The following is a 27,636-nucleotide window of genomic DNA, read 5'->3' as shown; positions in this document are numbered from 1 at the left end:
CAGCGAAGGAAACATTGGGCGGGAAGGAAAAAGACGCCATTTTCGTGATTGGCGTCGAAAAAAGGCGGAATGATCGCTTGAAGACGTATGAAATTATATTTCCTGCTCTCTGGAGACCACATTTAATGATATAACAGGTATGATTCAAAAGAAGAAGCTATATTTATACGGCTCATTTGAATATAATGTATGGTTATCTTAGTATTTGTGTAATAAATTGTATTTTTAATCTAATCCAATACACGAATTTGTGAAAGCTGTTGAATTCTGCTGCTATGCATGTATGCTATCCACTGACCATTCGAGGATTGCTAATGTAAATCATTTAATATAATATTATGTTTACCTGAGTTTGTGTTTTTTAAATTTTTTTATGACTGCTATAAATATTACCAGGGCTGTCAACTCTCATAACAATTGACATGCATTCTTTTGCTTGACGTGCTCGTGAGTCGTGATCGATCTCGATGAACATGATGAATGTGCGCATTTTCAATTTTGACTTTCGATTGTCATGCATTGCATGATTGTGCGCATTTGACTTTTGTTTTGCGTTAGTAAAGTTAATTGTTTATTACTTGCGGGGTCCGGGTACGCGCTGGTGAATTGCGATCGCGTAGTATAAGTGACAAGGTTAAGCCTACTACGCCCGCGCCCGAAGACCAATGGGTCAACCGGCTTGTTGTCAAGTCGTTGATCAGCCAATCAGCGTGATTGTTTATTTCTTCTGTGTGTACGCTCGTCTACGCTTGGCGCACAGCTCGGACCATGGAAGTAATAAAAATTAACTTAAGTGTGCGTAGCTATAGAAAAATTATTTAATTTGTGTACATCGTGCAGTGCGTGGTCGAAGTGGAACATTCAACTACGGGCGCTTGTTACCCTGCGACTAATCATGCTAATATGCTATAGTCAAATGCAGCAAACCTTTGAGGCTTTGACGAGCGCGACTACCGTGATGTTACAAATTCGGCGCTAACAACGCGTACGGCGCACACAGTTCATTCATAAATTTCCACTCGGCAACAGCAGATTGCCTCAGCAGCCAATCAGAGACAAGTGCGTCCGACGCAGTAAATACGCGATGTATACTTACAATACGCGCTCGTCAAAGGTTTACTGCATTTGATTATAATACATGAGGTTAGGTATGATCATCAAATTTTCAAGTATGATAATTCACATTGAAATTGTTTTGTTTAGAAAGGTGATTATTTAACTTAAAAAATGAGGGGTCAACGATGTCTAGTGTAGGACAAAAATTAGCGAAGTTATGGGCAAATGTATTTGTCCAAATTCTGTGAACATCATGATCACATGAACCTTCTGTAGGTATGCCAGGTGAATTCAAATTTGCCATCAAACTGCATCATTTTATATATCAAATTAAAGCCCTTGAGTAAAGAAAGCCAACACTGAAAACCTTTTTGTCATAGCACTTTCCTTAGCATACAAAAAAATGTAGTTACATCTTGTCAAATATTGACTTTTCATCAAAAAGATTCGGCTAGCAAAATTCCCAAAACAGCATTTCGGGGGTGTTTCTAGATCTTAGTCTCATGACGATAGCAGCTTTTTTTAATGGAACTGCTATCAAAATCCCTCTAAAATTGTGTGGGAGTGTCTCATCACCAAAAAAAATCATATATTTGGGTCAAGTGAAGTATAGACAACATATTTATGTAGGTTTCCTTGAGCTAGCAGTTCTTTTAAATTTCTATGTAAATATGTATTGCTGGTTTAGGCCATTTTGGCTGACTAGCAAATGTGTCTGAGGTTTCCCTCTCATAGTACCTACTTGTACAGGCTACACTCCTGTGCGTTCAAATGTTTGTTTTGACCGACTACGGAGCTAACGCAGACTCTGTGTTTTAAATTTTATATCAAGTTAATAACTACCTGGTAAATGTTTGTAATTTTTTCTCTTGGAACGGAACTTCATCTTGTTTTTTTTACTTTTTAACCATTAGGCCAATGAAACTTGATGTTGAGTTTAGCGTCCCATTTTTTTCAGCTCATAATGAGGCAACTATTTCATTATTCATTATTCATTATTTTCAAGGTTTCATTATCAGCGGCCTTTTACCAATGCTTATGCGCTTTTGTTCATTCTAATTGGGTTTCGCCAGTCGCAATCTAATGTCACAAACACACATAAACAGTTATAAAAGTATAATTATCTTGCTTTTTGTTTTTCCAGTTTTAAAACAAACTAAATGTATTCAAGTATACCAAGCCAGTCTTCTTCACTCCAATTTGTACTAACCTCTCCGTATACATTTGAGGATAGGGAAATGGGTGGGGGGATTGACTCATTAAATGCAAAAATAACAATCATGCAGAACATTATGAAATGATTTTTTGGCACCAATTTGTCAAAACTAGGTCTTTCCTACATGTAGTTAAATTATTTATAACATCAACAATCTGGTAAAAACATTTTGGCTAGGTTGATTTCTCTTAGTCTACCTTGGTATCCCAAAGGTATAGTTGAAATAATTGGATAGAGCAAGGGTCAAAAACCTGTATATTTTTAATGCTAAAATATTTAGATGGATTCATCTAATAGTTCTCAAGGCTTTCTATAGTTTTTGAAGTGTTCAAATACAAAAAAAAAGGGGTTTGAAAATTTTGCAGAACAAATTTGCTTTCTGGTTTAGTAGTAATTTGCAAAATAATGAATTATTTTCAGATTTTACATCTCAAACGCTGCACAAAATTCATAACGCAGGCGGTGGACGCTAAACTCAGAATCAAGTTTCAAGTGCCTTATGTTTTAACAAATAGTCATTTTAGTTAGATGTGTACTCAACTTCAAGTATTTATTGATTTATAATGTCCAGATAATGTTAAAAGTTCAAGCCAGTCAAGCAACTTGATGAGTCTTGTTTGTCAAAAAATGACATTTAACTTCAGAATAAAGTTATACTGTTCAATTCTCGAGGTTTTCCCTCAAAAACACAAGCATGTTCACCTTATCTGGATTGAGCTGTGCTCTTTTTGGCGTTATGATTAAATCTGCCATGCTAAACAGGTGCTCAGAAGGTGACGAACTTGCTTGTATGCAAAGGTATTTCTTGGCAAATCTTGTCGTGATGGGATAGTCAAATACATGTGTGTTTTGTGCATCATGAATTCTGCTAATTGCTTTATTTACTGATTTTACAAAATGTCACGTCAGGCCTCTATCCTGAGTAATTTTCCAAGGCCGCCGGCGATATTTGTTTCATGCATCATTTTGGTAAATTTTGCTTAAATTGCTTTATTTACTGATTTTTCAAAACGGTGCGTGAAAAAAATATATTGCGGCCCGCCGTCATCATCTGGTCATGCTACGGGTGCTCAAAATCAGGAATCATGGTCATTCAACAACAAGTCAATTCCGATGGCGTCGTGCATGATAATTATGATGAAATTAACGCGACAGTCGTAAGAAAAGTTAGCGATATTTATCAATTCTACAACATTTTCGGAGGGAAATTAGGATGATAGAACATATGGAAATGTATTAGAAACTTTTAATAGCACTTTGGGATTAGTGGTGAGGTAAAGTAAAACTTATTGATTCTAGAAGTTTTTACATTTCAAAACACGTCTGTACTGAGTACTGACATAATTGCGGCGGTAAACACACTGCTTACGCCCGATTTTTGGAATTTTTTTTCCATTATCGGCAACTCCGATATATCGATTTTCTTCCTAAAGTGATATCGCCGATATTGATATTATTGGATAGCCGATTTTTTGATTATTATCGATTGATCGACAGTCCTTACGTCATGGTTTCTAGACTTTTCCTATACGTTACTGTACTAGGTATTTATTTATGCTCCGAAATGTTCTGACTATCATATTTCTTGAAGGAGTTCCCTACTGCTGTGAAAGTTAGCATTTTCTTGATGGAAATTTGATGAGGAATTCAAATATGCCACTGGTTTTTGTGTAGGGCCTGGAGGAAAAAAGTTTTGATTGACAATGACTGTTATAAAAATCATAAAAATTATGTACGACTTTTGAACACCCTGTATCTCAGTACGGCAACATAACTCATGTAATGTTTGCTTTTTTGGAAAGCCTACAATGTTATTAGCACATCTGAAAAGGTTTTAGCAGAAAAAGTTTTTATGTTAGTAAATAAGAGAGGAACAAAATTCTTTACTTTTTGAACCAAATTTAACTTTTCCACCCTATATGACATTCAGGGCTTACGCTTAACTTTTTTAACAACTTTCCCACAGGACCAGTTGTTATAACTTTCAGCTGGCCCGCCAGCATTTCAGCTGTCGAAGTTGAGTTTCCTCAAAAAGTAGGCCATTTCGGGGCTGTATTTGGTGTACCGTAGTACGCACTGCATGTCACGTTTTGAGTCCTGAGTGAAAAGTGATCATATTCGCCGAAACAAAGAGTTCAATTGTCAAATAGTACACAGCTCATTTCTATGCGTGTGGAATAGGGATGATGTAGTCCATGTACAAAGATCACAAATTACATTTCAAATGTACACCAAGGTATTCTTCCCTGACTATTTCACTTACCATGTCACTGTTGCCCTAAACATCTTTGAAGTAAGCTTCCTTGGTTGTGTTTGTGAAGGTTGTATTATCAAGCCTTGAAATAAGCAGACTGGAACCAGGAGCAATTTGTGTCGAACATTACTCCTGGTTCACTGGGATTTTACAAGAACCAGGAGCAATTTCTTTAGAAACAGGAGCAATTTTCAAATATTAAATTCTTTTCTGCATATAAAATACAGCAAGGCATTAGCCAGAGAGGTGTCTTTAGGGTGTCCAAAATGGTCAAAAATACCTTATTCTACAAAATCAGGGTGTCCACTTCCTATTCACTCCATTATAAAATTCAGAATTTTAGGGTGTCCAAATCGAAAACAGGGCGTCCAAATGACACCTGGACACCCCTCTGGCTAATGCTTTGCAATACAGCATACCAGCACGACTGCATCAAGTGCAAAACTGTAACCAGGAGCAATTTATTTTAGAAAATTGCTCCTGGTTCATGTGAATTTTACAAGGACCAGGAGCAATTGGTGGCTTTACGAGGGCAAATTTGCTCCCCGCGCCTGCTTATTTCAAGGCTTGTGTATTATGTCTCTGGAAATTTATTGCTCCACGTTTGTAGTCAATATCCTGAAATTATGTGTCCTGCTTGTAAGTTAACACCATGCTTCAAATGGTGTTGATCAGAAGGGCCCAACTCCATGGAGTTGGGCCTTTCTTCCATGAAAACCATGATTAAGTGTATGTGGAAGACTATTTAGAGAGTGGATTTTGGCTCATCTTTCACACACACGGAACAGTCTGCTGGCAATAAGATGCTGGGTCTAACTCATTTTTGTAAAAAATTGGAGTTGGGGCCCTACTGTAATGAAGCTACTTTTGGCCATTATGTTAAATGTATTTAAATTATCGTAGGCGTATTATATTACTATATAATGTGTGGTATAAATGTGCTGGTTAACTAAATAATGCTTTTAAATAGAAATGTAGACCTTAAAATTCAGCATGATCAGATAATTAATACAAGTAGGCCTTAAATTTCAGCATAATCAACTACAATGATGTCCGCGCTGCCCTGGCACGCGATCATACGCCCTCTATATTATTGTGGTGAGTCAACCTGGCTAGAAGTTGCAGCGCTAAACCAATCAGCTAATTCTGAGGAGTTGCGCATGAGCAATGAGACAGACTTTTGGCGTCGCTTTTAAAACAAGTAGCGTCATTCCGACAGCAGACTTGATTAAATGAGAGACATAGTTTTATTTAGCTCAATTATTTAGATTTACAGTTGATTTCTATTTCAACAGACAGAAGATCTGCAGGTGTGTTGTAAATAGGGTTAGGAAAGCCACTGCCATGCCGGCAGTGGCCCATGCCAAATCCGGTATTTGGTACTAAATTTTAGGCCTAATTAATGACTAAATCAAATCTGGACATGTAACTTTTTATGTATTGTAAGCCGGTTCGCTGATGATATGGAGGCTGATAGGCCTCCTGCAGGTTCCTGATGGAGATGTGGTTACTACAATGGCTGTGCAAAAGGTTGAGTCTTTGCTGTATAATATCTGGTATCTTCAGCCGTGCGACCCATTTATGAGAGCTTCTTTGCTCCAAGGTGTCAATGCACATTTAAGATGACTGATACTGCTGGATGAAGCAAAGGTTAACCAGGGTTTTTAATATTTGGTTTAAGCTTAGCATAGACTGTTTGGCCTATGCAGTGTGCGTGCATCGGTTAAGCTTTAACCTCAGCCATTGTAGTGAACCATATCTCTGTCATAGAACCGAGCCATGTACTTTTAAGCTAAATAACATCCCCCTCATTATTATAAATCAAAATCTTCCTGTGTCAACATTTGAACATCTAAAATAATAAACAACCCGCATGAACGCAATGGAGTCTTGCCAAATTATCATTATTTCAATACTGTATGCACGCATGTCTAAGGCATGAAGAAGCCTAGGCATAAGCCGCGTGATATTTAATGCGTGTTTTCGAATAGGTATTTAATGCTTGAGGTCTGCTGGCCTGGTGCTCGTAATTTGGTGTTAAATATAACACTTTGCTCTTTTAAAGACTCACTTCTGTATCTTGCTAGGTTGCACTAAACTTTAGGCCTATAACAGGTAGGCATTTGTCCTTTGTAAGCTTATGTATAAATGCCTTGTCATTTCTATCCCTCATTATGCATTACAGCACGTAAATCCACACCAAAAACATTGTATTAACTTACGGCATTGACTTCGACTATGTATAGACAGCTATTGCTGTTGATGAAATCCAGTGACAAAAGAGAAATATGACTGTGAACATTCTACATCTTGTGTTTCGTCTGCTTTACTATATAATTAGGCCGTCCATTTACATGTCATTGTGACCCCAGCACGGGTCCGTCCCGTCCGTAAAAATGGTCTATCGCCCTCATATTATTCTCATAATCCCCTCCCGGTTTTCCTGTTACACTGGCGTAGTCGGCAGGATAAATTTTCTTTTCTATCAGGAAAATTGACCTCAAATTTTATTTTAAAAATCAGGAAAATGGAGTTTTATGAGAGCGTACCGAACCAGGATAGTAACTTTCCAATCTGGTGAAAATGGTTAAAAAAAGAAGAAAAAATGTAATGCCCTGTCAAAGCTTACGTTCAGATCCGATTTTGGATAAAAGAAATCAGGATGTTCCGTTAAAAATGGATTTATAATAGACATGGGGCATCAGTCTCCATAATTAGTGAGCCTAATCATGTTTTTGAGCAAATCACTGTAGAAACGGGTCGTATTAGAGCCTATTGATTAATTGAAAAGGTTTTGATCCAAATGTGTTATGAAATTAAATGAAGGCATTAGGCTAGGCTATGAGCAAGAAATGTGAGTAGCAAACACTCCTATAGGCCGAGGTGGTATCGTAGGACAAAATTTCCTGCATGATCACAACTGTCAAGTAAATTTTCAAAATTGGTTAACGGAAAGTATACATCAGAGTCTGATGAGGTATTCAAAGATATTGTGGTGCTGTGCATGTCTTGTTATAAATATATAAATAAACAAACACTTCCTGGCCCTAAGAAGCGTGAACATATATGAAATTTGTTTAAATTGGAGAAAATTTAAATTGACGTTGAAACTGAAATTAAGCAAATATAATTAAGGAGGGTCTATTTTATATCTGCAGGAAAATCAGCGTTAAAATTTGGAAAGATGGAAACCCAAGAAAGTAACGTGATTTTACGATCGGGGAAGCAAATAGGATCAGCGAGTAATCAGCCCTCAAATGAGCAAATTTCAGTGCAAGAAGGTGCGAGCGCTAGCTCTGCAATTGGAACGACAAATCAAACCCCAGTCCATGTCAGAGAGGCCCCTGGTCCTTCTAATAACCAAGAAAATAGAGATGGTCTATCTGATGGTTCTGTGCGTAGAAAGAACACAGAGACTGTGAGCCATTCCATTCCTCAGGTTCAAGAGGAGGAAGAGGAAGTCCCTTTTGAAGATGCGAGTGCCCTTCATGAATGGGCTGGTGGTGATCAAGGTAACGATCTTGCTGGTATGGTCAAAGAAATTCGAGAAAGTCTATCTCAGTTAGAGCTCGTCTCCAAAAGAGATCAAAATACCCAGCAGATCTCTAGTAACCCAACTCCACTCAGGCCTTCTGAATCTAGACCAAATCGCAGAAAAACTGAAAGTAAGCCACGAACTTACGATGGTACTTCTTCCTGGCCTGATTACCTGATACAGTTCAGAATGATTGCGAAATTAAATGGGTGGGCTGAGGAGGAAAAATTGTTGCACTTAGGAGGATCTTTGGACGGTGTTGCTCGTGAGATTTTGGGGGATATAGATGTTAGTAAGCGAGATACCTTTGAAGGCCTAGTCCAATGTATGGAAGATCGTTTTGGGCCTAGTAGGAAAGAGGAGATCTTTAAGACACTGTTGTGGAGCAAAGTTCAGAAACCAAACGAAGATTTCCCAGATTTGGCTTATGGTATTCGTCGCATGGTGCGAAATGCTTACCCCAATGCGTCATTTGACATGTTGGAGCTAATGTCCAAAGATCACTTCATGAAAGCAATTAGAGATCCTCATATTCAGTATATGGTACAGTTCAAAGAACCTGACACCCTTGATGAAGCCATTAGTACTGCAATTAAACTAGCTGCTCGAAGAAAACGGAAATTCAAAAACTGGGGTACAAAGGTAGTATCGGTTTGCCGATCTATCCGATCAGAAAACCCGGATGAAACTGTTGCCCGTAGCCTAGTTAGCCTTGATAAGAGGGTGAGCAACCTTCAGGGTCAACTTGAGCAACTGTTAAACATGATGAAAAATATGAAATTTTCTGAGCAACCCCGTCATGTCAGAGAACCATTCCCAAGCTCCAACACCATTAGGCCTACATGTTACTTCTGCAATAAGAAGGGTCATGTCCAAAGAGACTGCTACGTAGAAATCAGAGAGCAAATTATCACTAAAAATTAGATCAAGTTGATCTCAAGGGTCGGAGTTAAACACCGAAAGACCCTTTGCAGCGAATGAAAACATTAAACTGAGAAAGGATGGTGCGTATATTTCAAAAAGGTTCAAGATGTAGATTTATCTTGATATTGATTCTGGCTCATTTGTCACTGAATTCTAATATTTATGAATAAACTCCTGTCACATTTAAACCTCCGTTTCTTTGACATTTCATCATGTTCATGATGACCGCTAGCGGTGTAAATTGAAGTTAAAAGAAAAAGGCATTTTCAAATTAGATATACGGTAGATAATAAAACAATTGAGCATGGGTAGCCGTAATAGATGATAGCTTGGGCTACGATTTCTGTGCGCATCATTATGGTTGTTTAGATCTATAGTCAGTGGTGAGTTACCATTTGGGGAGTTACCCAAGTCACCATGCTATTGACGAGTTCATTGAATCGCAATGTTGTAGTATATTATAGCTAGCAATCAAGATGTGATATTGCCGCCTGATGTGAGTGAATTAATGCTTATTCCTGCATTCTTCATAGATATGCCCTATTTTTTATGCGGAGTTGTTGAGCCTATACCTTTGAGATTACTGAGAAATGTGATTAAGTGTAACCAAAGGAGTTGGTAATCCAAGTGATGAAATTCAGAAAATTGATAAAGAGACCGTTTTGCTACTTGAGCCGATTTTAAAGTCGGAAATAGTGATTCAGTTATTCAGAGTTTTAATAAAGAAGAACTTAAACAACGTCAATAAGACCCCGAAATTGGGTAGGTTATAGATGTTACGCCGATAGTACTCAGAAACCGAAATGGGAAGAAGTGAGTACTCGTAATCTAACATTCTGTAGAAATTGGGAATGTTGGCGATGACTTGGTATAACAGAAGGGGTGTTCTGCCTTGTACGGTTGATTAGGGATCCCTTGAAATATGCCAGGGTAGTGTTTCCTAAAAAATTGCGTAAAAGTGCACATTACGACAATTGCACGATGCGAGATGTTCTGGGCATTTGGGTCAAGACAAAATTTTCGAACGTGTTAAGGAACACTACTTGTGGGTGGGGCAGCATCGGGAGGTCGTTAAAAGAAAACAAAAATGTCCCAAATGCATACAAAAGCTGAAACCCACGACTACGTAAAACCCTCCATAACAAGACACAATGTTGATGGCCCCGATGGAGCGATTATAGATGGATGTATACTGCCCTTGCCAGTAACAGACCAGTAATGCGTTTCATGTTGTGTATTGGAGAAAAGTTCTCCAAATGTGTAACTTCTATACCCTTGCCAAATCAAGATGCTGGTAAACCATTGCTTAAGTTCTGATTTACCATATTATAAGTATTTTTGTAAAAAAAAAAAAAAAAGTTTGGTACTCATGCTCATAGTAGACGTGTTAGGAGTACGTAAGAGTAGAACCACTAGAAAATAAAAACAGGACCTTATAACAGGTGCTCAAATTAAATACTCAACAAAATCAGAAAGACTGGGATTTTATCTCCCGTATGTAAATATGGCCTACAGATCGTCTGTGCAGAGCATAGCACTGGGTTTACACCCTGAGGTATTTCCAGGTAGAAATGTGAAGTTGCCCGTAGAATCTGGTATTTTAGGCCTGCTAAGAAAAAGGGAGCGTGCCAAAAATTAAAATCTTTCTGGGACGGTCATATAGGCCTACACCAGCGTTGAACAAACAAATCGTAGGCCTATTTTAGACCGTATGGTGGTAACGTAAGAAAACTAGAGCTGGACATATCTGAATCTATATAAGCGAAGAAATCGATGATTTTTATGAGTCATAAGACGTTAGGCCTATGACTGCTGATATCCCAGAAACCCGGTCAAAAAGGGGACGAATACTAAAGAAACCCATGTGGTATGGGATCAGTAGATAAATAGCAGATAACAAGGCCTACTAAATAATAATACCGGTACATCGTATGAACTATATTCATGACACGTCTATCAGTCTGAACAGGAAGTGGCAAAAACTTAAAACTTTTGTGATTAAAAACGTTCTAGAAATACGTTTGTTTTGTTTTATCAGATTTCAAAATAAGTCCCTTGGTAAATAAATAATAAAAGAAAATTTATAAAAATAGAAATATGAGGGTTTATCCTCATCTAAATAGAAATATGAGGGTTTATCCTCATCTAAATAGAAATATGAGGTTTTATCCTCATCTATGAGGGTTATCCTCATGACGCCAGCAGAGTTACCGGCACAAGAATTCACCTCCAACTTACCTATAGCGGACGGTAAAAGCGCGTGCGTACAGATACGACCAATCGGAAACGTGGCAAATCTTAGTTGTCAAGCAACAAGCGGAGCTGGATGGGCTACTACTGGCGACCAAGACACGTTGTCTCAACCAAAAAGGAAGCTAAAGGGCAGAGTTTATTGGATGTCGAATTCGGAGATACCAAAATGACCAAAAGAAATAATAATATTCAGGAATGTGTATTTCATGATGCGTTCTCTTTGTAACAAAATATATATTTGATGGTTGTTTATGACAACCGGACAAGGGAAATAAATTTTATTATTAAATGCTAACAGTAAAGGTTGTGAGGAAAGCCTATGGTAATCCGAATACGTGCTGCTCTGGCATGTTCGACCACCACTGTTTGGGGCATTTAAATACTGGTTTAATAGCTTTTAAATATCATTTTTGTGCTGAGAAAGGTCCTGATGTTTTAACATCAGGTGACTTTCGAATACTTGCTACTTGGGCAGGTGCACTTGAAGTTGACCAGTTTTTGTTCATAAAAAAAAATTATGGCTGAGAGGCGTGATGATTCCAAATGGTTTCAATTACTGCATGGTTTTAGCTTTAAATCTGATGTCAGAGTTGCGCGAATTTTCAAGCAAGAATTTAACATGCTTTAGCATGGCTTAAGAATGTTTTTTCAAAGGTGTAGGTCCTGTATGAATTCCCAGTATAGCTCAGTATGGTAGTTGTTTTCAAAACACGCTGGTATCAACCAAAACTTTTTGATAAAAGTTTCTGCACGCCAGTATTGTCATCAAATGTTTTCTTTGACACTCGCTGAAATTCCAGTGCAAATTGTTTCTCTAAAATTGTTTGATCATGATTCCTCAGCCATAATTTGTGACATTGTTATATGTTTGAATTCTTCTAAGAACCCTTGAAATAATTCAAGAGTATTGTTCAATTGTTGGTTTTAGAAACAATAATAAAAATTTAGAATGTTCGCTTAAATATAGAATGGTTCTTTTGTTAAATCCTGCAAATTTCGGATGACCTCTGACCGTATTTCCAGCTGCAGGATGTAAACAAAGGTACAAACAGGTATGAATGTGAAACCGTGTAAAAGGTCGATCCTTAAGATACAAATTCAGAAACATTTTGGTAAGTTGGGATATGGTCAGAGTAATCATAATGTATGGGTACGTCAGTTGACATTTATGGTGGATCTGTGAGGTCTTTCTACTGTGTTGTTTTGAAGAAAATAGGATGCACGAAGGTTAAGCTTCTGGTACTAAAACGCACTGACAGTGGGAAATAAGCTCTGCGTGAGTTAACCTGTGTGTAGTAGAAGTAACCTCATAGATTACCGTGGTGTGCAGATGATGTACTTGTTTATAAAGATTTCATGTGAGTCTTACTGGTTCAGAAAAATCGCTTCATTATTTTTATTGTTTGTAGTATGTCAGATTATTTCCCCTGAAATAATCTTCCGCCCAAGATTGGGAGGAATGTAATGAAGCTACTTTTGGCCATTATGTTAAATGTATTTAAATTATCGTAGGCGTATTATATTACTATATAATGTGTGGTATAAATGTGCTGGTTAACTAAATAATGCTTTTAAATAGAAATGTAGACCTTAAAATTCAGCATGATCAGATAATTAATACAAGTAGGCCTTAAATTTCAGCATAATCAACTACAATGATGTCCGCGCTGCCCTGGCACGATCATACGCCCTCTATATTATTGTGGGGAGTCAACCTGGCTAGAAGTTGCAGCGCTAAACCAATCAGCTAATTCTGAGGAGTTGCGCATGAGCAATGAGACAGACTTTTAGGCGTCGCTTTTTAAAACAAGTAGCGTCATTCCGACAGCAGACTTGATTCGTGAGAGACATAGTTTTTATTTAGCTCAATTATTTAGATTTACAGTTGATTTCTATTTCAACAGACAGAAGATCTGCAGGTGAGATGTAAAAAGGGTTAGGAAAGCCACTGCCATGCCGGCAGTGGCCCATGCCAAATCCGGTATTTGGTACTAAATTTTAGGCCTAATTAATGACTAAATCAAATCTGGACATGTAACTTTTTATGTATTGTAAGTCGGCTCGCTGATGATATGGAGGCTGATAGGCCTCCTGCAGGTTCCTGATGGAGATGTGGTTACTACAATGGCTGTGCAAAAGGTTGAGTCTTTGCTGTATAATATCTGGTATCTTCAGCCGTGCGACCCATTTATGAGAGCTTCTTTGCTCCAAGGTGTCAATGCACATTTAAGATGACTGATACTGCTGGATGAAGCAAAGGTTAACCAGGGTTTTAATATTTGGTTTAAGCTTAGCATAGACTGTTTGGCCTATGCAGTGTGCGTGCATCGGTTAAGCTTTAACCTCAGCCATTGTAGTGAACCATATCTCTGTCATAGAACCGAGCCATGTACTTTTAAGCTAAATAACATCCCCCTCATTATTATAAATCAAAATCTTCCTGTGTCAACATTTGAACATCTAAAATAATAAACAACCCGCATGAACGCATAAATGGAGTCTTGCCAAATTATCATTATTTCAATACTGTATGCACGCATGTCTAAGGCATGAAGAAGCCTAGGCATAAGCCGCGTGATATTTAATGCGTGTTTTCAATAGGTATTTAATGCTTGAGGTCTGCTGGCCTGGTGCTCGTAATTTGGTGTTAAATATAACACTTTGCTCTTTTAAAGACTCACTTCTGTATCTTGCTAGGTTGCACTAAACTTTAGGCCTATAACAGGTAGGCATTTGTCCTTTGTAAGCTTATGTATAAATGCCTTGTCATTTCTATCCCTCATTATGCATTACAGCACGTAAATCCACACCAAAAACATTGTATTAACTTACGGCATTGACTTCGACTATGTATAGACAGCTATTGCTGTTGATGAAATCCAGTGACAAAAGAGAAATATGACTGTGAACATTCTACATCTTGTGTTTCGTCTGCTTTACTATATAATTAGGCCGTCCATTTACATGTCATTGTGACCCCAGCACGGGTCCGTCCCGTCCGTAAAAATGGTCTATCGCCCTCATATTATTCTCATAATCCCTCCCGGTTTTCCTGTTACACTACTTCCACTCAGGTATTCAATTGTAAAATATTGTAGTCCATAATTTTGTGACATCCCTACTCTCTTTGGAGCTCCTAATATCAAAAATAGCGATATAAACACAACTTTTGATACAAAATAAAACTTGTTTGATGAAATAAAAGGGGGTACCGTATGTAGATTTTTTTGAGACAGATATTGTACTAATCATTTTCCCCGATTTGGCTTGTTGCTGCAGGTACCATTTCTGCAAGTGAAAGATGTTTTACGCACATTTTGTGCTAAGTAAGAAGGGGCCACTAGCTAGGATATGGCTGGCAGCTCATTGGGACAAAAAGCTCACCAAGGCTCATGTGTTTGAAACAAATGTTTCATCATGTGTAGACAGCATTATTCACCCAAAGGTATGTGACATAATGTATGTTGAATAAAAGTGTAAATATTATTGATAATATCAAACATTCTCAGGTTGTTAAGTGTCTTGGGTATTTACCCTGACAGTTAATGTTGAGCACAGGGCATTGAAAAGGACATGAATGTGGTTACACATCTTTTCAACAATCCAATAACTGTATCCAGGGAATTTTATGGAATTTGCAGGAGAGCATTAACTGGCTCTTCTGGAGCCTTCAAGGAGAGCTGTTTAGAACAATTACAATAGAATATAAGGGGAGATGGTCAACTAAGGAGAGCTAAATATAACTCTCCTATATCAGATTTAAGGAGAGCAGTAGAGAGTGATTGCTCTTGCTCTACTCAAGTAAAAAAAAAGGCAGTCCCTGTGTATCATAGCAAGGCTACATTTGCTCGCAGTTATTTTTGTCTTTAATTCAAAGTGGTAGGCCTAAAGATGGGTGACCCGAATCACCCGATCGACAGCCTCATCCTCCCCTACCTTTTCCTATCAAAGGTGAGGTACAAAACACAATTTACAAAAAATTCTTATTGGAATCATAATTCCATGAAAATCAGATTTGCTCTTAGAAATTAAGACAATGTTTATAATATTTTAATTTATGTACATTAAATTGTGTTAATATTACAGGTGAAGATGGCTCTGCGTACCTCAGGCCATTTGCTGCTGGGTGTGGTCAGAATTCACAGTAGGAAAGCCAAATATTTGCTGGCTGACTGCAATGAAGCCTTCGTTAAAATCAAAATGGCTTTCAGGCCTGGTGTTGTGGACTTGCCAGAGGAGAACAGAGAGGCTGCTTTCACTGCCATCACATTACCAGAAGTGTTCCATGACTTTGACACAGCTGTGCCAGATTTGAAGTATGTATTGTAATCAATGATACAAATGTTAAAGATATAGCCCAAGCTTTTTAACTAATAGTTTGCAGAATGTGTATCTATTCAAAACTTCTCTGTTCAATATCTTGATTTGGAGAGGGTATTTTTCAGACTTTCTAATTTCAGAATTTTGAAACCTTGAGATTCTTTGCACTTCGGAGTTGGACCCTACCAAGAAAATGGACATGTAGTAATTTAATTAATGGGTAACAATGCATTGGGCTATGTTGTATGCATGTAGATAATTTGTATGTACATAATTTGATATGTAGATAATTTCTTCCACACTTATACAATTTTGAGTTGGTTTGGTTTGTCTTTGTCTAGGGCTAATTTTCCTCTTCTCCAAAGGAAAACTGATTCATCATTATTGGTTGTCCTAATTGGGAATACATAATAATTAATATGTACTGGTATAAAAAATAGTTTTTGGGCGTAATTCTAGTTAAAATGTTTAAAATGTTAAAATGTTAACTTGTTTTTTCTTTATTTGTTACAGCACTTCCCACAATCAATTTAGTATAACATTAACAATAGTGTGTGATTCATTCAATTCTTTACAGTGATGCTGAAGTACAGAAGCAATTCACCCTGAATCAGAGTCGTGTTGAAGACATCACCATGCGTGAAGATCTGGGTAACATCTCATTGCCTCATGAGGATGGCTTCGGTAGGTCACAGCAAGTGAAGAACTTATATTTTTTTGTCATAATATGGAACTTGATATAAATTTGAATGTACTCCGTTTGGATAATAACTTAAAATATCTTTTCAGGAGGACCTTTCCAAAAAGCATTCATCATGTTTGACCATGACTATATTTTGATAACATTCTTTTCTTCTCTTTGTAGGTGACCTTGGCTTTGCTGATGATCGTGAGGTTATGCGTGGTGGTGGAGGTCATGACGAATCGGTATACAAGGCAGGCGAAAGTTCAACACTCCTGGGTGAATCATCCAGCAAGGGCAAAGATCACACCATGGATGCATCACTGGATAAACAGATGGATCTGGGACTTGATGAGCCCATCAGAGATGATGGATTTGGTGGAGAGATGATGGGTGATGGAATACTGGGTAAGTTTGAGACCTAGGGTCTAATTGATGGATCTGGGACTTGATGAGCCCATCAGAGATGATGGATTTGGTGGAGAGATGATGGGTGATGGAATACTGGGTAAGTTTGAGACCTAGGGTCTAATTGATGGATCTGGGACTTGATGAGCCCATCAGAGATGATGGATTTGGTGGAGAGATGATGGGTGATGGAATACTGGGTAAGTTTGAGACCTAGGGTCTAATTGATGGATCTTGGGACTTGATGAGCCCATCAGAGATGATGGATTTGGTGGAGAGATGATGGGTGATGGAATACTGGGTAAGTTTGAGACCTAGGGTCTAATTGATGGATCTGGGACTTGATGAGCCCATCAGAGATGATGGATTTGGTGGAGAGATGATGGGTGATGGAATACTGGGTAAGTTTGAGATCTAGGAGCTATTACACAAAAGCTTATGATCAGGGGTAGCATTAAGGCCCGAAAGTCGGGGGTTGTTTTCCCATGTTTTTCACTCTCGAGCTTGCAGAAAATCCAAATACATGGGGTGAAAATTAAATCTTGGGGGTGAAAAATATTTTGCAGTGTAGTCAGGGGTAGAAGTAAGGTCCAAAAGTAGAGGGTCAGAGTTCACCCCCAAGCTTGCACATTCCCAATATATGGAGGGTGAATTAAGGGGGTCATTCCCCACGATCGGGGGTTAACGCTACCCCTGCTTGCTTATGATCTATTTTACATTGATTTTTAATGAGGTTTTATGTGTGATTGATCTTGCATGTTGATTTACATGGATTTTAATCATTTTACGTGTAAAGAATCATATGCTTTGTGAAGTGGTCCTTGAGCTTAAGATGTATGTTTTTTCCCCGACACTTTGAGATAAGGGATGATGGGGAAATTTCTCAGTGCATCATCTGATTCATCTCATCTATAATATTTATACTTTTCTAGTTGTAATTGTTCCCTCAATGGTGGGGAAAATGTGAAAAATGTTTGCATAATAAATGTTAAGAAAACTAACCAAATTTGAAGAAAAATTTTAGTATAAAATATAAATAGTATAAAATGAAATATAAGCTAATTGGTTTATTCCAGTTAAAATCCATACACCCCCTATGAATGAGATGACCTTAATCTTCCACACAGGGAGTGTGAATTTCAAATAGTGTTACTTGAACTAACCATGTTATTTTGTTGTTTAGGTGAGGGATTCATGGAAGCAGGAGGAGGACTGTTTGATGAGCAGCCTGAGATCCAAGCAGCAGATGTATCCATGCCAGCAGGAAATGATGGGGCATCATCAGTTTCATCAGGACCTGTCAGTGTCAAGAAACAACAAGCACAGAAACAAGTACAACCAAAAGGTAAGTAGCTAAACTGGTGGAGCTCTATTAATCACTGTACCAACTTTATTATGGAGCTCAACAGTCAACAAGGAACTCAATTTCCAATGTCCAGCATTGAAAACATGATATTTTCAAGAAACGAGGAGCTTGATAAATAGCACTCATGAAATGTTGTCAGGAGCTCTCCGCGGAGCTCCAGAGCTAGAGCTACTTAAAAATGAAGGCCTGTTATAAGTGATTATGATCGATGTACCCTGGCCCGAATCTTTTCTGCAGAAATGACCATGGTTGGGGTCTGCAATTTCTGATTTTGCTTTCAACTTATAGTGTGACCTGTCCTGTTGTGGAGACAAATTAGGGTTCCATTGTTCAATTAGGTTTGATTATGTAGCAGTTAGATGAAAAGCATGCTTGGCTCATTGTTAGAACCAATCAGTTGTTAAATCAACTTGTAATAAACCACCTGTTTATAATTGTCATAATATGAAAGCTAATGTTATCTTTGCATGATCTTATAATGTAGAGTCATCACAAGAAGACACACCAACTGCTGAACATCAAGCCACAACATCAGCAGTAGCTGATCAAACAACGTTAGTCCCTAATGAAGATGAAGCATTTGCTTTGGAACCAATTGATATTACAGGTAAGTCAGTTGACTATTATTAATTCTAGACTTCTCAGCTGTCGGTTTGATTGGGCTCACTCCACACTATTGTCTGCTAATGATAACATATTCAATCCCTCGTTGATTGGCTGGAAACTTTCCAATAGTATTATCAAGCACAACTTTAAACAAGGTTCAGAATACATTATTTGGCTACATACGTTAAAATTGTCAGATGGTTTGTGTGGAGTGTGAGTGGAATCAAACTGGAGGTGGAAGAGACTACAGGTTGTCAATTGATCATAAGGGAGCAGACCACTAAATGCACCATTTGTGTAACCCTAATGAGGGCCGGTAAAATAAAAAAAAAATTTTGAGGTATTTTGGTCTGCCCTTTAGACCAATAATCTGAGTGAGTAGTGAATTATAGCTTAAATAAAATTGTAAAGCTTATGCATGAATTTGAGTCGCCAAAATTATCAAGAAAATAGGTCAGTGAATTAGGTGGAACGTTACCCACACATTGAAACATGTTAAACTTTCATTGATTTGCAATCGGACTGGTTATTATAAATATCTGAAAAGGCCTCAAAACAAGTAAAGAAAAATATAATTTTTACGCATATTTCAATGGGGCGATTATTTAGTGGTGTGCTCCCATAATTTAATTTCATGAACATTCAGGTAAATAGGGTGTACGAAATATCTAAAAACCAGCAAGTTGGTAAAGGAACAGAATACAACACTACCATCTGTTATAAATGCGCAAAATAACTAGGAATGTTTCCTTATCAGTTAAAACATTTTTTGTGACAAGTTATGGGGAAATGTTTTGTGAACTTAATTTTACTTTGAGCATGCTAACTAGAAATTATTTAGAAAAGATGGATTCCCCCACCCGCACAAGTTGAAAGTTAAAATTAATGATCTATTAATACAAATCTGTTTGCATGGCCAGGTGTAAAAGAAACAAGACAGAGGCGGAAGAGGAAGCTTGTAGTTGACGAAATCAAAGAATTGGCTGGAGATTTAATCAAGGCACAACTCAAAGACACATCCGATATTGTGACGACCCTTGACCTTGCCCCACCCACCAAGAAACTCATGTTGTGGAAAGAGACTGGAGGTGCTGAGAAGCTGTTCAGTTTGCCTGGAAGACAACTTAGCTCACAATCTATTCTTCTGGTAAGTCAACTGTGGAAATTTCTCATACCTGGAAAGATGGGAATTTTGCCTCCCCAAATAAAGAAAACCAAAAGATATTGTGCTAAATATCGTTACTTTTGTGAGAAATTCAGCTTATCACCAGAGGGTCAGGGTTTAACATTATGGCCATCTAGAATGTTGATAGCTTGATGCCCCCTCTCTCATCTAATCACAGTTCCCCATATTATATTTTTACTTTTACGCTGGTTCTCGGCAAAGCCTGTTCAGCATCTGGCCGAGGGTGCTGCCGACGAAAGATGGTGTGGTGCAGGTGTAAAAGCCAAATCAAGAGTCTTGTCTTATTTTGAATTTTAAAATAATTATTCAGATATGTAACATTCACAGAAATTTCCAGAAATGGGCCAAAAACAAACAAGAATGTCACTCAGCTGGTTGGCCACAGAACGACCAGCGCTTAGGCCTTCTCCGACCAGTACTAAATTTGACCGAACATACTGAACATTTCAATATTTTGTCTAGAACCCTTCAACTATAGTATTTTGTACTTGAAATATCAACATGTTCATTAGTCTAGTGACAACCCAGCCATATCATAATCACTATTTCATTGTCTTATTTGTTTTCTTTTTGTACAGGTGTTCAGGCGGAATTTGACAGCAGATGTTCCAAAAGGTGTTATCAGCACACGGGATGCTGATGACATGGAGGTAGATGAACCAGAAGTAGCCAGAGATGCTAACAATACTACTACTACAATAGAAGGTGAGAAGAAAAACATAGACTTAACACATAACAAGTTCAAAATATATTTGCACTATTGCCTTTCTGTATCCTAGAGGGATGGTGCATTGAGGTACGATTGAGAAGCCCTAATATATGTTACCTCTTGCCATCTGTAGTGTTCTTGTCTTGAGAAAATAAAAATGTTGTATTTTTAGAGGTAATTTAAGGTACCGTACTTAAAAAACAAGCCCATGGGAAAAAAACAACAAAACATCCATGCATGTAACAAGAAAAGATTAAAAGAAGTTTACCCCAAGGACCCCAATGGAATTTAGCTTTCTTCGGAAGGCTTTTTGGGCTATCCTTGGTACTCATTGGTATTTCTTCCATTATCACTTCGTGCAATAGTTTATTCTGGTACCCTGAATTACAGACATGTTCAGTAGATTTTAAGGGTAGACGAGGTATTGTTGGTCGAAGCAACCTAAAAATCGATTTTCATTGTCTATATCAATATATTATTGAAAATTAACGCCTTGATGTTTTGCAAAAGTTCATTCTACAAATCATATACTTTGCAAACTTGCTTAATTTATTGTTGTTAATGAGTTATGTACGCTTTTACAAAAGTGTTGTTGTTTCAGCCCTCTTTACAACGTAACTCAAGAACCGCAGCACCTATAAAAGTGTATCTGTGATATTTTAATCCTTCTACATGCTCGCTATGAATTGAGCAATGCAGTTTTTGCCAAAGCTCACTACCATTCGTAAGATGCTGTGAACTACCAAATCACAACAGTTTAAAATAATTAATAACCTTAAAGTATTTTATCCATAATGTGCAATCTATTGTATTTTCTTTCTGTTTGCAATGATGTTTGATATACATATTGAGTGCTAAATAAAATGAAATGAAATGAAAGTTTTTGAATTACAAGAACTAATTCAATTAGGCCCGTTATCGATTGTTGAAAGTATCGATAGTCGGAAAATTCATAGACTTCTGACATGTTGGTACACTCAATGGTCGTATCGATACACAAAACCATATGGCACACATGCTTAGATTATTCCAAATTACAGTCTCCCAATTTCAAGCTGAGCCATCATGTCGTCTCAAACCCCTCCAGAAGATCCCCCGAAAGACATTGAAATCGCTGAATTTCAATCAAAACAAGCCAAAAGTAGCGATATCTAGGATCATTGCGGTTTCCTGATTAAACACTGAAGAAGCGCAAATTGCATCTTGAAAATGTGTCAATATATCAACACTGTATCGATAAGTTGCATAATTTGCTTCCGATATGTTGACTTCAAAAACTGTCAATAACAGGCCTAAATTCAATGAAATGATGTTATTGGTTATTTCTTAAGTGACATTAAAATGTAAATGATGCAAATTATCTTGGTCACTTTATCATTCATCCAGCTGTACCAAGGGAACAAGAATCCACATTAGTAGCCGACAAAACTCAAGATGAGCCAAGCACATCTGCTGCCCCAGACATGACCATGATGTCAATGAGACGCGGCTCAGTATCATCAAGCGACGGAGGTGATTATGGTGGCGACCTATTTGGTGGAGATTACGATGATGACTATGACATTCCATCAGTAGCACCACAGTCAGTACAACGTCCAGTATTACAAGCAGATGAAGAAGATGAGGATGTAAGTACTACTTGGCTAACTTGATTGCCCCCTTGCCTGTTTTAACGGTGTTGATGATCTAACTTTTTAAAACATTTTTATAACAAGACCTATTTAAGCATTACAATATGAAACCATCATCTTGTAGAGACTGTGGACAGGTATGTACCCAGGTAGCTATTAACCTTCTTGCTGAAGCTGGCCTGAGTTCTGATAGTAGGGTATGCACAGGGAGAGCATTTCACATGCAGACTGTAGTTGGTACAAAATATCTATGATGGCTAACCATGTTTGATCATGGTATCTTGACTGCACGGTCGTGGGATCTTACAGACCTTAAAGCCTAGGATCTGGGGTTTGTTTTGCTTGACATTTATATATAGTTCTCACCATTAACGGGGTTAAAAAACTAGTTTGAGACATGCAGTTCAATGTATCGCAAGCTTACAAACTAAGTTTCAAATATTGTACAATCAAAATAATGACTGCTACCTTTTCTTCCAAATCCAGGATGAACAGGAAGGCGAGACCACAGAAGAGAGAGAAGAACGTCGTCTGAACAAGAAAGCCCACCAGATGTTGATGACAATCAGGGCGCGACTCCAGAACGAATCCTCTGTACAGTTTAATGACTTGACCAGTCAGTTATACCGCAAACAAGTTGCAGCTAAATTCTACACATTACTGGTGCTTAAGAAACAACAGGCTATCGAGGTAAAACAACATGAAGCATTTGCAGATATTGAAATCTCAAGGGGACCAGAATTTGAAGTTGTGGTCTAGACACAAATCTTTGTATGTGCAAATTTACATGTTGTATTATACAGAAACTTTGAACCTTTTAATAACGTTGAATTGGCATGGTTGTCTGTTAACAATACATGTGTCGTATAGTTGTGCATTTCAGTCGCCGTCCAATCGCTGTATGATTGCCATTCAGTTCCAAAAGAAGAAAGGAGTGCAGTTTTTATAGTGTATAATTTATCAATCTTCAGACGGCAGTTTTTGATGTTCAGATAACAGTATGAAAACTAGAGAACGCTCCACAAAATCTTGTGTTGTGTGCCGTACGTAAGTCAAGAATACCAAGACTGTTGCTTGGAAGAAATTTTAATTCAGATCAGAATTCTACTTGTAGATTTAAAAACACGGTACAGTATTTGTGTGAAAAGATGACACAGGCTCAAACACATTTTTGGTAAACTAAGGCATTGTAACATTAGTAATACCAAATAGGATATGTCCTATTTCAGTTGATGGCCATCAGGAAGTTAGCCATCAAACAAAAATATTATCAAGAAAGGACACATTTTAAGTGTAACGTTTTCTTGTCATTGTTAATTTGTCAGTTCACTATCATTTTCTTTTTATAGTTATTTATTGACTTTTTAATATTGTGTCAGTTTTAAACATTTTATGTTCTTTGCTTGAACATGTAAAAGAAATATTGCAATATTTTGTCAAAGAGATGATTGATTCCTACTAAACCTGCATCAATATTTCTGGAATTAGAGCTCTATTTACTTGGATATAGATATAAGGGTAAATTTGACACCAACATTTTGCAGTTAAAGGTGGCTGGTCTGATTGTTAAACAATTTATACTACCTCACATTGAGGCCCATCAACCAAAAAGTCTTGTTACAGAAAGAAGTTAAATTGCTCTAGTGGTTTGAGCTCTATAGGTGCAAAAATGTGTATCACAGTAGCCCATAGAACAGACCACCAAACTACTACACCATGTTTTTGTTCAAATCACCAAAACAAAACATATTTCAGGCTTAAAATTTCACTGGGTTATGAAATAATAACTTTACCTGATGGGATCTGTCAATCGGGTCACCCACCTTTAAGATTGTTGAGTATCAAAATATGCATCAAGCCCTGGATTCCTACTCATCAGAAATGTGCAATACATGTTTTAGTGAATTAAACATTAGTGTGACAATTGTTGTAAAAAGTGCAGATTGGGGTATTCCAGTTGAAATCCATACACCCTGTATGGAAGACTTGACCTTAATCTCCCACACATGGGTGTAGATTTCAAATGGAATCAACCATTCAGGTAACCCCATTTCAAATTCACTCTCCGTATGGAAGATTAAGGTCATGTCTTCTGTAGGGGGTGTATGGATTTCATCTGGAATAGCCCAAGAAGTGGAGATTTCAGGTCTGGTGAATTTGTGATCTTATTGTTAATACTACCTGCCCAATGTTGGGTTGGTGACATTGTACATTTGTGTGTTAAAAAGTGTAAATAACTTGTAGCATTTTTTGTAGATTTTTTTAGAATTGTGCAGATACACCTATTTGAAATGTAACCATGTACTTTCTCTTAATTTGAATTGTCTTTATTAATGTGAATTCTTTACAATTGTCTTATTGATTTCAAGAAAATAGCCAAGTATTTGAGTATTTTGTGCCGTTGTTCCTTCTACATTAGAAGTAATAGAGTTGTGAATGAATTTGAAGGTACGAGTGATGGGCAAGCCACGAGACAGGTCGGATAATGAATTTAAATCGAGGATTTAAGGAGAACAATTACTTAAATTAAACAACAAAAGTAAGGGGTTAACTTCTAGGCGTGTCATTTTGGAAGCGGCTCATTGTTAATCTTGGGTATATTAATAACTGAAATGTAGTAATGCTGAAAACTTGTGTATGATGTTGTGGGTGAGGTATCAGAAATCTGCTTAGAATTTTATGTGAATGAAAAGGTAAGGAGGAAAAAATACAATGTGGAATACAGGATTGTGATGTGTCTGGTGCATCTTTTTCCACAGTTAAATTGAGGGTTGAATGGGTTGCTGTTTACAGTGTGTTATTCAGCAAGGTCCTTCAGCACTGACATACCCGCTCCTGATTAACGCATAAAAAATTAGCCAGATTCAAACAGTGAACAGCGCCAAATTGGCAGACTGCTGAAGGACCTTGCCGAATACTATTGTGCTCAAAGCCACCAGTTCCACTTGAGTGATGACCAGATATCAGCTCTCAAACATCACGTGTAAGTTTCAACAATCAACATCAAAGGTCAAATTCCAATATTGGTCCAATCAAGCTCAAATTGAACAGGCAAATCACCATGGGTTGTTGCAGGTTCATTTACTTCTACCAAAAGTAATCGCAAAAGCAGGCAGTCGCGAAAGCAGGCGAGACTCGTGGTTCGAGAACCGCCTTGTACTCTAGTGGCACTGGTGAGCATATTGAATCAAAAGACAATATAGTTTGCTTGTGATCAGAGTTGTTAATACCGATAGACTTCTACACCATAATTACAATTACACCCGCATGTAGATTTCAATATTAATAATTCCATTATAAAATGAAAGTTACAAAGAAAATACGGTATTTTTTCACTGGAAAATGTGTATTTTTATTATTGCTATTTATTGTACAAAATAATGTGTGATACACTTATGTAGTAATTTGTTTCAGATTTTATTCCTGCAATTCATTTGTTTCCTGGGCAGCTTTCTCTCTGTAAGTAAAATGCCGATTCAGTGTTGCTAATGTATTCATTACCAAGTTGCTTAATTGTTGAGAAAGTTATGTTTTGGCATAAAACAAGTATGGATGGTTACTTCCTTCCGGTTACAAAGCTGGCCCAACATTGTTTAACTTACCTTGAATATTTGGTTGCTTCTAAACATTTTTTATTAACACAACATTTTAGATCGGGTAATATCCAGTTTAATCCAGATTTCCATTACAATCCATGGCTAAACTTTTGAATGCAACATGCACCCCGGGACATGCACTCACATACAATAGAGTCATGGTTTATTCCATGCATGCATGTATGTTTCTCTATTTTATGTTCAGGCATGAAAATTTTCAGGTTTGTTTGTTTTTGTAACCAAAATTGATGCATTTTCAGGCTGTATTAGGTTGTGTTTGCCCGATTTCACACGCCTTTTTCACGTTTTTCTATCAGTTTCGGGTTTTTCCATGAAAGTTATGCTCATGTCTGTATGTTGCATTCAGCAGTTGCCTTTAATTCACTTATTTTGTTGTATGATAATGCTCTACCTTACGTTGGTACTACACCACCTGATAAATTTTGTGACTAATTTTGCATTTTTCTCAAAAAATAACTACATACTGGTAACAAAAGTTATGTATAGTATAGGGGCAAGGAATCCAGTTACTACACTGGAATTTCAGTGACTCAAAACAAGCGGTACGTTGTTTATGATAAGAAAAGAGGTACCGCTAGATTGTACCTCTTTTCATAAAATAAATAATGAACCACTTGTCTTGAATCACTGTAATTTCAGTGAAGTAATTGGATTCCTTGCCCCTATAATATACATAACTTTTGTTACCAGTGTGTAGTTATTTATTGAGAAAATGCAAAATTAGTCACTTAATTTATCAGGGGTGTAGTACCACCTTGAGCTTACTATTACATACCCCATGTAAGAATGTGAAGTGCAGTAGAGTAAGCAAATGCTGTGGTCACTGGTTGAATCATTGGTTCAGGGTGGTTTTGCAATGTCAATGAAATGTTTGATATTGTGTACTGTAAAAGTGGTGATTTTTGTGCGAGTAATTTTTTGTGCTTTGCCAATTTTGAACTGCATCGCTTGTTCTTAAATGTGTGATTTTGAGTTGTTGTTAAAATCGACCTATGCGTAAAAGAACATAGTTGTGTTTTAATTCTCGAGGTAGCACAAAAATTTCCACTTTTGACAGTATGTGATAAAAAATGTATGTTAATTCTGAGAAAGGTTTTTAACACAAGTCTCCACATACATAAATGACAGCCAGTGAAAAAATTTCACTGACCATCCAGGATTTGAACCTGGTATGTATGTTAATGTTTTAATCACATATCATTGATTCTGTGCAAAAATTTTGTTCAGTGGAAATGTTATGTATTTTAATGGGTTGTTCGTGTTTTATGGGGGCAAGTTGTTACTTATCACACATGACACAGCGGAGGTTGACTTCAGGCAATCAGGAAGATGTACCAAATCAATTATTTCACAAATCACATCAAGCTCAATCCAGGATTCCTGTTGCTTTACACTTTATATCACTGGAAAACCAATGAATTTTGCTGGTACTTTATGTTGGGGCTTATTTTCTTTGGGGCGTAATTTTGAAATTCCTGAAAGTTGATGCCATTTCCAAGTATGTTGAAATGCATTAGTTGACTATTCTAGTTGAAACCCATACACTCTATTATGGCAGACATGATCTTAATCTTCTACACATGAAATGTGAATTTCAAATGGTGCTACCTGAATGGATGACTCCATTTGAAATCTACACCCTGTGTATGGGAGATACATTTGAAATCTACACTCCCTGTTTGAGAGATATATCATGGATTTCATCTGGAAGTACCTGGTGGAGTAGTTTTACAGTAGTTAAAAATATCTTCGTATCATTTTACTACAACTAAGCAGACCTTGTTGATTTGCCCTGTAATGTAAATTTATTCATGGTGATAGTTTCAGAATGAGTACAATAAAGATAATATCAAATGTAATGTATCAAAGAGTT

At 37.3% G+C, this 27,636-nt stretch overlaps 1 protein-coding gene across 1 annotated transcript; it reads left to right on the top strand.

The window, feature by feature from the left end:
- LOC140151285 (double-strand-break repair protein rad21 homolog) lies at positions 1 to 27,636 on the top strand. Its single transcript, XM_072173567.1, has 11 exons — positions 1 to 137; positions 14,518 to 14,683; positions 15,325 to 15,554; positions 16,136 to 16,242; positions 16,424 to 16,648; positions 17,832 to 17,993; positions 18,499 to 18,621; positions 19,541 to 19,767; positions 20,385 to 20,511; positions 21,902 to 22,143; positions 22,633 to 27,636. Exons 2-11 carry the CDS (start codon positions 14,540 to 14,542, stop codon positions 22,903 to 22,905), a joined length of 1,860 nt encoding a protein of 619 aa, XP_072029668.1. The 5' UTR covers positions 1 to 137; positions 14,518 to 14,539; the 3' UTR covers positions 22,906 to 27,636.

Source organism: Amphiura filiformis, chromosome 4, assembly GCF_039555335.1.
Source record: "Amphiura filiformis chromosome 4, Afil_fr2py, whole genome shotgun sequence".
In the NCBI taxonomy this organism is placed as follows: domain Eukaryota; kingdom Metazoa; phylum Echinodermata; class Ophiuroidea; order Amphilepidida; family Amphiuridae; genus Amphiura; species Amphiura filiformis.
This window is presented reverse-complemented; position numbering and strand designations above follow the sequence as displayed.

What these genes read in the sequence shown, in the direction of transcription:
- LOC140151285 (XM_072173567.1), top strand. Translation starts at nt 14,540, where the DNA reads ATGTTTTACGCACATTTTGTGCTAAGTAAGAAGGGGCCACTAGCTAGG. An exon ending in ACAGCTGTGCCAGATTTGAA is followed by an intron (nt 15,555 to 16,135) that starts GTATGTATTGTA and finishes AATTCTTTACAG; the next exon opens with TGATGCTGAAGTACAGAAGC. An exon ending in GGAACCAATTGATATTACAG is followed by an intron (nt 18,622 to 19,540) that starts GTAAGTCAGTTG and finishes TTGCATGGCCAG; the next exon opens with GTGTAAAAGAAACAAGACAG.